General features: G+C 41.7%; 1 protein-coding gene across 5 annotated transcripts in view; it reads right to left on the reverse strand.

The window, feature by feature from the left end:
* Nrx-1 (Neurexin 1) overlaps positions 1–12,687 on the reverse strand; it is a 216,591-nt gene extending 203,904 nt beyond the window's left edge. For 3 of the 5 annotated variants that reach the window (XM_043416617.1, XM_043416619.1, XM_043416618.1), the window contains exon 1: positions 9,582–12,686. In XM_043416617.1, the coding sequence (XP_043272552.1) occupies positions 9,582–10,181 (600 nt within the window). In that variant the 5' untranslated portion in view covers positions 10,182–12,686. Of the gene's footprint in view, positions 1–9,581 lie in introns of all 5 variants that reach the window. The other 2 variants (XM_043416615.1, XM_043416616.1) reach the window with 2 other exon arrangements.
* Between the last annotated feature and the right edge of the window lie 1,340 nt (positions 12,688–14,027).

Below are 14,027 nucleotides of genomic sequence, written 5' to 3' on the forward strand. Positions count from 1 at the left end.
AAAATTCTCTTGGGAACATATGTACGAGGCGATGGTTTACTCGAGTCTTCCCCGACGAAGTAAAAGGGTTGAATGTCTCGTTCGAGTGTTTGCGATGAGCACGGAAGTCCCAGCAGGCTCCCCGTGGAATATACCGACTCGGAATTGTACCGGAAGCGGAAAACGTTCCGGGGGCACACTCTTTTCGTGTCGCCGAACTCCGGCGACGAGCTAAATGCCGACGCCCTCCGGCACAGCCTTCTTTCTCCAGTCTCTACCACGATTACACCCTAACTCGGTTTCCATAGATATAAACTTGATATGACAGTCGAAAAGGACGAGCAAACTACTCGTTTGAATCTGTCATTCCCACTTTCCCTTCTCTTCGCTGAAAAAATTCCATTTCAGCATTAACAGTCTCAGTTGTTTCACTAATTTTTAATTCAATTTTAAAATATCGAGAGAATCGTGAGAAAATCGTTGAAAATTACGCCAAAATGATTAATTTGGTGTCCAGCTCGACAAATCGGACCATAATTAAAAAATGACTGAAAAATTGGCGCACCTCATTCCCGTGCTGGTTCCATGTATTCGCAATTCGATGTTTACATGTTTTTCATTTTAAAAAACACCGAAGGAAATTCCACCTTAGCAGAGCTATATGGTTATGGAATGATGGAATTATAGTTTGGTTCTTCGAGTTTTGAGTTATCAGAAAGCGTCGAAAAAACCGTTGAATCGTATCCAACGAAATCGGAGGAACAATGAAAGACGAAATTGAATTTCAGGCACGCAGTATCATGCTTCATCCAACAAAAACGTGGAATAACCAACGATAGTAGAAAGTGATAAAATCGAAGGGAAAAATGACAGGCGAGAGAAACATCTGTCGCTAAAATGAAACTTCGACATCTGTTGCGAAAATGAATTTGGTTATGTGTCTCGAGACCTTGGTTATTGCGGCAAGGTCGTGCTGGTGTATTACGGATATGTGCTAGAATTGAAAGGACCGTGAGGAATCTGGTGGCACGCACCAAGCGCTCGAACAGCATTCACCTCATTCCGTTGGTGTTACATTCCACACGTATTGTAACAAGTATGTGTAACGATGATAAAATATATAAAATAGCATTTGGAAGTTGGAAAATAGCACTCGGTAGACGCGACTGTCGAATATGAGATACCAAATTAGTGGAGTAGCTACTTTCATTATTTTCTTTCGAGCCAAGTGGATCTTGAAAGTCTAATTATTTCCATGAGTAATTTAAAAAATCCCCATTTGAAAATTGGCAATAATTCGTCATTTATTTCGTCGAAATAACGTTGATCGAAGTGGATTTTTTATCAAATGCTTCGAGAATCGTTAATTGACATTTTGAGCAACTGTTTTTTCCAAGGCTCTCGTTCAGACATTGTTGTATTACAGGTTGTACAAAAGCTGTATATTTAATAAAGCAGCCTGATATTGTATAGAGTATAATAATTTGTTCGAGTTTGGAAAAGCTTCGGAAGTGGTTATCAGCAGCTTTACGGGGAAACAAACGATGAAATGATTGGATTTATTCGCGCTATCGAGGTCGCCCAATTATTGGACGAGGTGTGAGCCACATACGTACGGGTACAGCGTGTTCTATGGTAAACTTCGTCGTGGCAGCACTCGCGATTCCCATATAAATATACGTAGACATAGACGGTAGCGTGTATTCATATAATCACGTCAATTAGCTGCGCCAATATATCGTCGAAAATTATTCCGATAATTTCGTTACGGAACGCCTCGGACGTACAATTCCACAAGAATCCATTGGGATTTCTGTACCTGAGTAAAATTAATTGACGCAGAGTCGAACAATTATCCATTTTTCTTCAACATTCAATCAAGCAATTTGTTTGCTTTATTGACAATCCAGTTGTTGCATCCGTAGCGATTGGATTTTATAACTCATTTTATAATTTGATACGGAATATTGACGTACCACGTGTACGTTTCATCGTGCAACCAAATTTTTTTTATCTCTCTTGATCCATCTCGGGTCCACCAACAAAGCGGATAACAAATGCGACAAAAGTCGTTGTTTCACATGTTAAGCAAAATAACGTGACTAATTATTTTCAATCGAACCGAGGCTACATTGTTTCCTCGTGAAAACGGTCGACGTCGCGTTTTCTTTTTCTCTTTCTACTGAATTTCCGGCAAAAGATAAAATTTCGTATTGTTGGTTTTTTTAATGATGCCCGGAAGGAATGTCTGGTGTGAGAATTCACTCGATTCGAGTCTGCGGTCGTCGATTCGATTATCCATGCCAGTATCTCCGTAATTTTCCCGGTTGAAAAGCATATAAATCCACGCGGGCAGGTACGAAAGAAAATCACGATGACGAAGCGTTTTTTTCTCGTTTGTGCGAAGTTTTTAAGCCACTTTTTACCCAGATTTTATCGCTGTAGTCAGTACTGATTGAAGTGTGATAAGTATGACGATAAGTAAAAGGGAAAGAAAGGGAAAATGGTAATGAGAAAGAATAAGGAAAAACTGAGCTCGCGGTAGCGTGGCGAGGATAAATATAATGGTTACAAAGTAAAGAGATCAACAATAAAGGCACGTAGGAGAGGAAAATAAGATACAGAAAGATTTCTTGGGAATCTCGTAACCCGTAAAGAGGGTTCTTCTGCTTTATATACGGAGGATTCCACGCCGCGTAACAGCCTTGCCATTATCTTAATTTTGTCCCTTGTGGTCTTATGTCATCAGCGATAACACGAGAAGCAATATAAAGAAAAAATCTTGGAACAAAACCTCCGCAATCCTTGACAAAAGAGTTTTTATCATAACAGAAACAATGAATTACTGAAATGATTATGAATTTTCGAGAATTTCGTCCAAGATTTAGTGCCGATCGATTGTTTAAATAACGATTTTCGAAGCCTTGGATTCGATCCAAATATCAGACCTCCCAAAAATCAGCACCAGTTGATACCCCGGAAGAGAGCGAAGAGAGGGAGCGAGACGGGGATCACAGAGGGATTAAAACAATCTTCGAGTTGACCTGGAACGGCCGGTACGAGCGAATCAGGATATAACTCTGCGCTTTACTCCCGCACCGATGCTTCGAATTGTACGGTTTCTTGAGCAACCTTTTGCTCTCCCGTCGATTCAGGAACAAGGAGATTCGGGTCACGAGGGGAATCTCTCAACAGAACGACTAACAAGCTCAAAGGATATGTTTCCCTTATAGCTACGAGAGTTCCTCTGTATTCCCTCTGTTTCAGTCATCCTCTCAACGGTTGATATACAATTTTACGAAAGGAGCGCAAACACGACGATATTTGGCCCAAATAATGACACAATATATTTCACCACTTTTTCTTGTGCGCATTGAAATGTAAAGCCGAATGGAAATCGTATTGCGATTCATTTATGCGATTGTAAATTCAATCAACCGTTATTGAACAGGAAGTGACGAAATTCGTTAAAACAGAAGGTTTGTTTATCCCTCGGAAAATAGAGCTTCGGAAACGCCGGATAACTCGTTAATGAAACCGCCTTGTTTTACCCTCGGAAAAGTAAATCTCCGCATCGTAAATGTAACAAAAATTTCATTATCCTAGAATGAGCAATGTCATTTTTAGTTAAATCCTTCACTCACCCCTGACATTTCTTTTATTCTTTATATTCAAGTACATTTACACACACGCGTGATTGTGAGGGGGCCTAAAAGTCAATGGTAATGACTGATAGAGACGAGATCACGTGTCTCGTTTAGTTTCCACTAATTAATTCATTTAATAAGCGAACCGTGACCGAGAGGCGAAAGCATTCATTCAAATTCCAAGCGAGGCAACGGTCCTCAGAATCTCTACCCCAACGTATAAATACGCATATCAATATATTTACGAATACACAGAATCGAATAGTGTATAAATGCACGGGAGCAACCGTCGACGTTGCAACTCCTGTTGAAAGAGAAAGAGAGAGAGAGAGAGAGAGAGAGAGAGAGAGCGAGAAAGGAGTCTCATGTGTGGATTTCTGGTTTTCGTATTTTCGAATACGTCGCTCGTTGCAAGCGGAACACAAAAAAAAAGGAGGGGAATGGAGAAAAACCATTTTTTTTTATTATTCTACGAAAAGCCAGAGATCACATTTCGTTTCGGGAAATGGGACTTACTACCGATGGAAAAATACCACTCCATCGAATCAAACTGCACTCTTTTTTTCAACAATACGTCTAAGTTTATTCGAACGCTTTTTATATGGATATATACGTGCGATCAGAATATATATGTACGTTCTCCACGTATTAATATCGTCCTTATACCAATGCTGGGTCAATTTTGCCAGCTAGCTTTTCCCCAAGTCGATGCTCGCAAAGCTGAATCGATAAATTTCGTCGACTAGGCTGTATTCGGGATAGCGACGCCAACGGTGCATGCGGAGGGTTCAAAACGAAAGGGCCAAGTGCCCCTTCGCTCTTAGGCTCGATCGTCTGAGAACAGCAAAACGAGCGCACTTATACTCTACCTTTATGGACGTGAAATTTGCCTATACGTTTACATGCATACATGTCTTCACCGAATTCACGCATTTATGAACGCTCGCACGGATCCCGAAGTGTTGGATAGCGTCTGAGACGAAGGAAAGATCCGGGAGACTCGCCAATTTTGCGTCATTAAACTCTTGAGAAATTTATTATTGATTTTAAGTCACGAACGAGTCGTAACTATTTTTCAATTATTTTTATTCTCACTGAGCTTCGTGAATATGTGGAAATTCGACAATGTGTTCATGAATTTGAAACATTCCTGAATAAAGCAAATCTATGTATCCGTAAATAACGCGATCGATACGACGTTTCACACATGACTGGTACACGCAACGTGGATACGATGCACTTGAAATTGAGCCAAAGCTTTTCACTCTTCCATCGCACGGGACACGAGTTTCAATCCACGAGGGAATCATGACTTATCGACGTTGTGTCTCTTCCTCTCTCTCTCTCTCTCTCTTCCTCTTTCTATTTCTTATTCTTTCTTCAGACTCTCACTTTATCGATCTTTTCGACGCGTTCCAGAAACGAAAGAAAAACAGTTGGAATATTCGTTCAATTTAACTTTCAACTGTCTACAAAATTTTTAATGATTTTTCATAGTCGATACCAGCCTTTTTATAGTTCATCAATTCCTCGCGAAACCGATTTTCTCTTTTGACAGCCTGACTTGAGTTGCTGATACCTAATCCACCGAAATATTGAACCAGCAAAAATCACAAAATTTTTTAGGCAATTTAACAGCTTTTCATGAATGAATCATAAAAATTGTTAAATTAAAGTAGTCGAGCAGGAAGTAGATGAAGTGTGCGAGTGGAAAATACGTCACAGTTGAAACAAAAAATTCCCGAGAGAAAACTTATCTCTCTAATCCAAAATATGATAAGAATATTTTACAATAAATTCTTATGAATTTGTCGTACATATGAGAGCTTGACTAGGATTTGCAACTTTTCCTTTCTTCCTCTCTCTCTCTCTCTCTCTCTCTCTCTCTCTCTCTCTCTCTCTCTCTCTGTCAGAAATCAGAGTAAACAAAAAGATGCCTGCCAATACGACGAGTGCGAATCTTCTACTCAACGCAGATTTCTGGAGCTTCGAGTGACCTCTTCGACTGGTTCAGGTGTTTTCCTTCAATGAAAATACTCGAAAGAGCTACCCGAATTATCACTCGAAATTTTCGAGGTAACGTTCATTCTCGCGAGCCTACGGATCGGTTACGACATAAGTCAGGCCAAGTAACATACAAACGAAATGTCATTTAATACGAGTATATAGAAAATTTGATGAAATTTTATTTCCGATCCAGATGATTTGAAATCGATTCGAAAACCCACTTGTTTCTTTACAAATCATAAAAATAGACTACATTTCGTATCGATTGGACTTTGTCGAACGACCTTAATTGTGAGAATTCGTAAAACCGATCGTGGAATTTCACAGTCGTACGGAAATAGAATGAAAATATGGTGTCCGAGTGTACAGTAGGCTGAGTCGGGTTGACAGCGGAAAAGGGTAAAAAAGTGCTATGTGCAGGTTGCGCGCGATAAATATTAAATAGCAACAGAGGAAAGAGAGGAAAGATGAAAGAGAAAATCTCTGATATAAGTTTAGTCGTGAAAGAGAGAGAGAGAGAGAGCGCACGAGGGAAAAGTCGATATTTCGCGAAATCTACTTTACCCTTTGGATGCTTTCCCAGCCTCGCTCCTTTCCCCGTCGAGTCGGTCACGAGTCACGCTGCAGCAGTAGAGTTGCCCGTTTACGGTCAGACCACCTCGGCACCAGCCTCGTCCCATGGATCGTTGAACAAATATCGATTCTGACCAGTCACTATCGTGCAGTTTCGCGTGAACGATATATCTTGTTTTCTCCGGTTTTAGCGTATACAGGATGTCCCAGGTTGAATGGCTGTCCAATCGAAAAGCTTCCAGAGCTTTATTTTCAAACCTCTTCACGATAAAGTACTCATTATAAAACACGACGAAGCCACACCGTCAGAACAGTTTATGACTTGGAGGAGGATGCATGCAACTTGATTTGTTGCAGCTCACGAAATTTTTTACAGAACAAAGTCAGAAGATTTTCAATTCTAGTCGTTCTGATCGAAAAGCAAAAAAAATGCTCAGAGGACTGTACCCGAAAACCATTCGAGGTTGACCTGTATCTTTCGCGAAGTTTGTTTCTTAAACCACTGAAAAACGATAGTAAATACCGTGAAGAATGAAGAACTTACAGTATTCCATCGGCCAGAGGTTGAAGAAAAATTAAAAGAGAAATAAAAAACGATTTTAGTTTCGTATACTTTCGCATTATTGACCATCCAACCTGAAACCCCCTGTAGATGTTCGTTTTCTACTATTGCCAAACAAAAGGTCGTAACTAAGGTCGCTCTACTCGATAAAGTATAAATAGCTAACGCCTTTTTCCAGGCTACAAATCTCTATATTTGAATGCTTTAGCCAAATATATGTGTATACATAAAGACAGGTTATAGCGGTGTCCAGTAGCGATCTAAGCGAGAATATATGTACGGTACGGGAGGATTTATCGTCGGGTTGGTCCGGTGATTTTCTGCTTTTTCGCTGTCTTTTTCTTCCCCTCTTCCCTCGGCCACTCTCCCTCTCTCTCTCTCTCTCTCTTTCTGCGTATGTTTTCGTCCAAATTTTCATGGTAAAGAAAAAGTCAAGAAAAATAGTACGACCGGAAGAAAATTTTCTCGTCAAATTTCGGAGGGTGTTCGACCACTATTTTTCCTTCCCTCAAGATTACGTACGAGGAAGGGTTGACGAGTGTGACAAAAGTTCCTTGGCCCAGAGGAAATCTCGTGGGTCGATATTGGATGGCTCCCCGCGAGCGATCGATAAACTGACGTTCCATACGTACATTCGCATGAAGGCATCTCCGTTTTTTCACAGCATATAAGGCGCCCTGCAATCTCACGTCCGAGGGTTCTTCTTCCTTCTGACATTGGCGAGAGCTTTTTACGAAGAAAAAAAGGCTCGACCCTATAATGCGCGAATAAAACGACTCGATAATCCACTGGATCCTTCGTTCTCGCACTTATTTTCTATCGTAGAAGTACTTGCACTCGCGGCTATCCATAACGTCGTTATCTCAAACGATGTTTCTCGATCATCGATTAACTTCCAACAATGAATTGAATAGAAATTCTTCAATAAAATAGAGTAATAATGGCTGGTATATTCCACGATAAAGAAACAAACGATTCCCGACTATACATCCACGTACCTGTGTCATTGAGAAAAAAAAAACTCGTTCCCTATACAGTTCAAAGTCCCTTCGGGTGGGCTCGAGAACGTCATAAACTTCCGAAGCAATTTTTTTTTCGAAATTCCCCTTCACACCGAGCACAACAGGTTGTAACGATTGGAATTGTGACCAAGACAATAATTGTGGTTATTTTGGTAACCCGAAAGAACGTGCAACACGAAACCGCGAAAGATTATGATGTTGCAGCCTCGCAGAGTGGTTGGGGGCAGCATGAATAAACGAATAGTAGTTTAGAAATGAAAGATCAAGTGGAAAAGAATCTGGAACGATGGTATCCGGACATGGGATTGATTGGCGATAACACTATAATGATTAAGATCGAATGTAATAAAGAGCATGACGATTATTCATGTCTAGACGAGAGATGTGAGATTTTTTAATTGGAGAACATCCGTGCGAATTCCAGGTTACTGCCAATTAAGCGGCTTCAACGTAATTGATTTCGAAACGACCGGCGAGAAGCGTCAGAAGAAATTGCGTCATGTGGTATCTTATTTACTTTGCCAAAGACACTTAATACTCGAAAAAAAGCGAGAGAGTTACGAGGAGATTACTTATTTTAGTAGACATTGACAGCACTGAAAAATTTAAGGAGAAATATCCCATTCGGAGCAACACTGCTGATGTGCGTCATGACGAGTAATAAAAAGTTGAATAATTCACGAACGTTGGCAAAAAACGAGAGCATAAACGCAGTATAATTAAAATTTGATTCTTTCAACCACAAAATGCGGGTTCGTTAAAAACATACGTTTATGAGTATCATTCTGTTGTTCGTAAAGTATTTTTATCGATCCTATAACAACAGTGTGGGCGACCTATTGATCGATAATAAATATGAACTCCGATCCAGGTTATTATCATTTTAATTGCTACTGTGTGTGTGTGTGTGTGTGTGTGTGTGTGTGTGTGTGTGTGTGTGTGTGTGTGTGTGTGTGTGTGTGTGTGTGTGTGTGTGTGTGTGTGTGTGTGTGTGTGTGTGTGTGTGTGTGTGTGTGTGTGTGTGTGTGTGTGTGTGTGTGTGTGTGTATCGAGACTGTGAATAAGCAATGATAGTCCGGGCTTTGAAATAATAAAAAATTTATTTATTATTTCAAATTAAAAATTACCATCGAAACACCAAAGGGTGAAGGTGTTTTGATGAAATTCCACTTTTAATTAAATTTTTCAACTCATTTTTACTCTCAATGGGAACAGAATTCGTTTATTAGCTCGTAGTAAAAAGCTATCGTCGGAATTAACTGTAAACTCCAGTGAAATATTTCAAGCGTACCATCATAGCATGGTACACACAAGAAATGATATTGTACGGTTCATTACTTGTCATTAAGGAAGATCATGCGTTACTTGTCGCTCAAAAAGCAGTTAAACTTTTTTGCTCTTTTGGTGATCGAGGAAACGGTTAAAATTTATTCTCGCAATTATTAAAATATGTGATCATGAAAATAAGAAACCCTTCAAAAAATGTGATTTTCGTTAATTGTTTTCTCCACAACTGGACGGTAGATCCTAAAATAATTCTGGGAATAGTACGCATTTCCAGCATATTTCCAAATTTCAACTCTTAAAGTTGGAATTTTCAATTTCCATTGGATTCGCGCGATCTTCCTCAATATAACTATATTTTTTAAAAAAAGTAGGTTTAATCAAATTCGAAGCTGAAATTGACGAAGTTCATTCGAATTATAATCGTACAGAACGTTGTTTAAACCACCGTACTAAACATCGTGATTAGGTACTAAACATCGAAGATAATGCCAGAAACATGCTTACCTTGGAGTCACGGCTCTTCATTTCCTGTCGTTTGGGAACGACAGTATCGCCGTCAGCATAAACGAGATTTCTAATGACGCCATTGAATCTCGGTTCGAAAATGACACTCGGTAGAGCGAGTAAAGTTAATTTGCTGTTATACCAACTGGGCATACCACCGACATAGACGTCCGAATTGCCACTCAATCGTCCGAACTCGTATTCTTTGCCGCGAGAAGTTGAAGTCGCGCCAACCCCGTCGACGGTCAGAGTAGTATTTTCATTATTACGAGCGATTTGCACTTTGTGCCATTGCCCATCGCCGAGGTCGTGGCCGACCGTGACGATTTGTGCACCGCCGCCAAGATTGTATCTTAGCCTGAGGGCGCTTTCGACGAGTTTGATCTCGAAGAAATCGTAGGTACCACCGTCATCGGTGTACAGCAATAGGCCGTTTCCCTGTTCCGTTTTAAACTCAAATTCCAGAGTGCCGTTAAGTCCAGCGTTCCATTTACGAAAGTGTGCGTAACTCGTCGACGAACCTTCGAGGACGAAGGACCAGGCGTGATCGGACAACAGTCCGAAAAATGGGACCAATGCGTAAAACAGCAGGGAATTCATTTTATAAATTTTCAAGAATTTGATAAAATTATTCGTCTTTTCGGACTGATCCAAGATGTGCGGTCTTTCTATCGATTTTTTTTTTCCAGTGTCAAGCTTCACCCCGATGTCTGCTTTATCGCGAGAGGATTAATATTCTTACACCGGTGGCTCTATCACGGCGTATCTTTCATTGAGATGTTTTATTTGGCGTCAGAATGGTCATTGATGCGACGTGACGAAAGCAACGAGTCGTGACGTCGAGCGGACGGAGCTCTGTGTCCTTATGTTTATATTACATCGATACGGACACGTGCGTAAATGCAAAACGCAGGATTACACGGACGAGAGATTTCGCTGCCTCGAATCCTCTTTTCCACATACGACACCGAACGGTGTTTGCATTCGTCGTCGTTTCGTCGAGTAAAATCCAGAGTATCAACGTGCGCCGGTGCCTCTCCGTTTCTACGCTGTCGCGTGCCTCCGAGAGAGCTTTTTCTCGTGCAAATGTTGATGCGGAAGTGCCGTACGCGAGGGAATAACTTCCTCGTACCGTATATACCATCTATCGATTTATATGATTGCCCATACAGATATAGGATCGTCGAAAAAATTCGGTACGTTCGAGTATCCGCTGCTTTATTCTATACTCGCTCGGGGTCTACTCGGAAAGTTATTTTTTGTCAGACCGCGTGCGTTGAGGTCGAATGCGGTAAATGGGTTAACTAAAATAGTCAAGCGTGTTCAGGTAGTCCCATGACCTCCGTGCACAAACCACCTCATCGTTCGTACTCATTTGCGCTACCTTTGACCGGACCTTTTTCACTATTTTAGTTTTATTGAAAGTTTACTCCGAAGCCTTTCGCCGAAAGAAGTCTTCCGCGTTTATATTTCCCTGTGGAAGCAACTTTTGTGGCTGATTACATATTTCTTTTCCACTGACACTGAAGTCTCCCTTCTTATTCTAGGTCAAACGTACACTGACCGCACTCACTCGCGTGCTGCTATTCCAATCCGGATTTCGTCGAGGAAGGCTCGCGCTTTTTTCCTTGCACTCTGTCGCGCCTGGCAATTCGATACTTTTTCAATGTGAGTAAACAGATTTGGGGAGACTCGAGGAACGCGGTGCAAAGCTTTTCTATTGCGTGCGCTTGGAGCATTTCATATCGTAACTTCCCTCCTTCGTGGGGAAAACAACGTACTTTTTTCTCGATCATACGATGATAGGATTGTCACGAGAAATTAGCGCTTTCGACGCAGACGGCCGAGTCAACGACCCAGGTGTGTTGGATAAAACATGTATTTGGATGCGGTGACGTGTGCTTTATTGGCGGCACTCTCGAAGCAAAAGAGCAGAATACACGAAACTTTGAATCTACCTCCTCTCCCCGTACTGGAGTTTGCACGAAATATCTCAACGTCGAAAAGTAACACAGGCACGCGCGATCACTCACCCGCGTAAGCGTACGCGTTGAATCACTCGCGAGAGCTTCGATACATCGATGTGCACGTATGAGCGCGAAGGAAAAACAACGAGAGATATTTTTCCTATATGCACCAAAGAGTCGCTATTTAGTAGAGCTTTTTCATTAAATTTATGCGTGAAATAAAATGCTGTTGCGGTTGACAGTTGGGATAAGAAGACGGAGGGGACTAAAGATTTTATAGAGTTGTAGAAGAAGTCGAAGGAGATGGAGAATGCTTAGAAGAGGAAGTAGAAAAGACCGGGGAAAAAGAGAAGGAAGAAGAGTAAAGGACTTTTATTTTCACCCTTAAAGTTTTGTGTTCCTTGTCGACTATTCGGTAACCTCTTTTTCTTTATCTCTTTCTTTCCTTTCTTTCTCTTTCTCTTCGTACGATTCACTCTCTCTCGTTCTGTTTCTCTGCGGTGTCTCGCACAAAGTTATTTCACGATCGATCCGCGACTCGTGGCCTCGCTCACGTATCGCCCCATTTTTATGCCTCTCTCCCTCCCGCTCGCTATCTTTCTATCCGTTTCGCTCGGTCGCCTCTTTCCAGTGTACTTCTGAACGTCGTTGACTGCGCGTTCACTTCAGAATTTGATGAATTTTTAAATTGCACTCTTTTCACACCAAGGATAAAGGCGATTAGCCTCTCGGAGCTTTTGTATATTCGCCCGGTGCGAACTCCTGACACCCGGCTAAGAGTCTGGAGGGAAAGTATCAGAAAGACTCTCCTTACACGCGCATTTCGCGACTCGCTCGAATCTTCAGAGGCTCCGACAACGGTGCGCGAACTTCTTTTTCTATTTATTATTCCCTGGATTTAATCGACGAATCGAGCATAACACTGAATTATCAAAACTTTCAAAGAACTCGAGCTCACTGACGTCGAGCTGCTTTCCCACTTGGCCTCCTTGTTTTTCGGAATCTTTGTTTCTTCCTTGTTTCGTTTGTTTCAAACGCTTTCCATCACTCTCATTCGCTCCCTTTCTGCGTTTCTTCCTCTCGCTCTCCCCCTCTCTCGCTCTCTCTCTCTCTCTCTCTCTCGCTCTCGTTATCTTTCCAAGGTCTCTCGAGACCCTCACGACGGCGCTACCGTTTATACTGACCCCTGGACTACGGAAGCATCGTCGTCAGACGTCCGGCTGAACCACCGGAGCGACGCCCCCGCAGCACGACGCCGACGCCTCGCGTACCAAAACGACGCAGGCGCCCTCAAGCTTCATGGCTATTTTGAACGCCGATAGAGGGGAGGATGCTTGCGCGATGTGCAAGACAAAGAAAATAGATGCAAAATTGGCACGAGTTCGAGCGAAACGAAATGAGGGACAGAGAAACTAATGGAAAAAGTCAAAGAGTAAGAGAGCTACGAAAAGTGAGATTCGGGATGAAGGGAAGGGGTTTTCCGCATAGCGCGGGACGGAGAAAAACGGATACAAAATTACCGCGAGTCGGAAAAGGAAAGGGTGGAAGAAAGAGAAAGAGAGAGAGAAAGGGAATGACGGAAATGCGAAAACTGGACGAGAAAAAGGGGTGAAGGAAGGGGTGCGAGTCAGAGGTCCTTTTCAAGATCGTAGAAACAACAAAGACGTATCACGTTGAAAAAGTCAGAGATGGAATAGCCAAAGTCACGTTACACAGCTCAAAATGTTATTTTTCTCGAAAGAATAACGAAAAATAATCTTACAACCCCCTGCAAAGCCGAGATTAACCGCGCGGTGTTGAATCCTTACGCTTATTTTACAAAATCGTTTTTCTGATCATCGGTTTCCAATAAAAAATATAATCTTCACTGGCCATTTCTTCTTTTTATCACCGCAAACAGCGAGTCTTGTTGAAACGATTTGTGAAAACGTAAGATCATAGAACTCTCAAAAAAAACTTGAAGAAAAAGTAATGGACAGTTGCGCAGAGATGGACGGACCCGACCATCTTGTCCGTTCCAGCGATGAGACGCGTCCGAAAGTACGGAAAAAGTCTTCCAACGACAAAAGAAATGAGGGGACTTGAAAAACGAAGTAAATCTAGAGGAACAAGTTACTTTCGTGTTTTCCTCATTATCGTCCTCGTTATTTTTCTGCAGTGTCAAAATCTTTGTTTCCGAATACTGACATCCTCCAATCGGTACTCTACCGCAGGCAAAACATCATGAAAACAAAAAAACATTCGATTGCGAAGAAAATGTAAAATTCCAAAACCCAAAACTTTTAAAATCATTATAAAAATATGTGAAATCATATTTTTTTTAATTATCCGAGGATCCTCCAATCGCGTTCGATCCGAAATGCCCTTTGGATTGAAACTCGAACGTCCGTTTCGCAAGGACGGTAAAGCACGGATGTGGGGAACGTGACACGGGATACCTCGCCGCAGTGGGATGAAAGAGTGAAACTCTCCGAGGCAC

Source organism: Venturia canescens, chromosome 4 (genome assembly GCF_019457755.1).
Source record: "Venturia canescens isolate UGA chromosome 4, ASM1945775v1, whole genome shotgun sequence".
Classification (NCBI taxonomy): Eukaryota; Metazoa; Arthropoda; class Insecta; order Hymenoptera; family Ichneumonidae; genus Venturia; species Venturia canescens.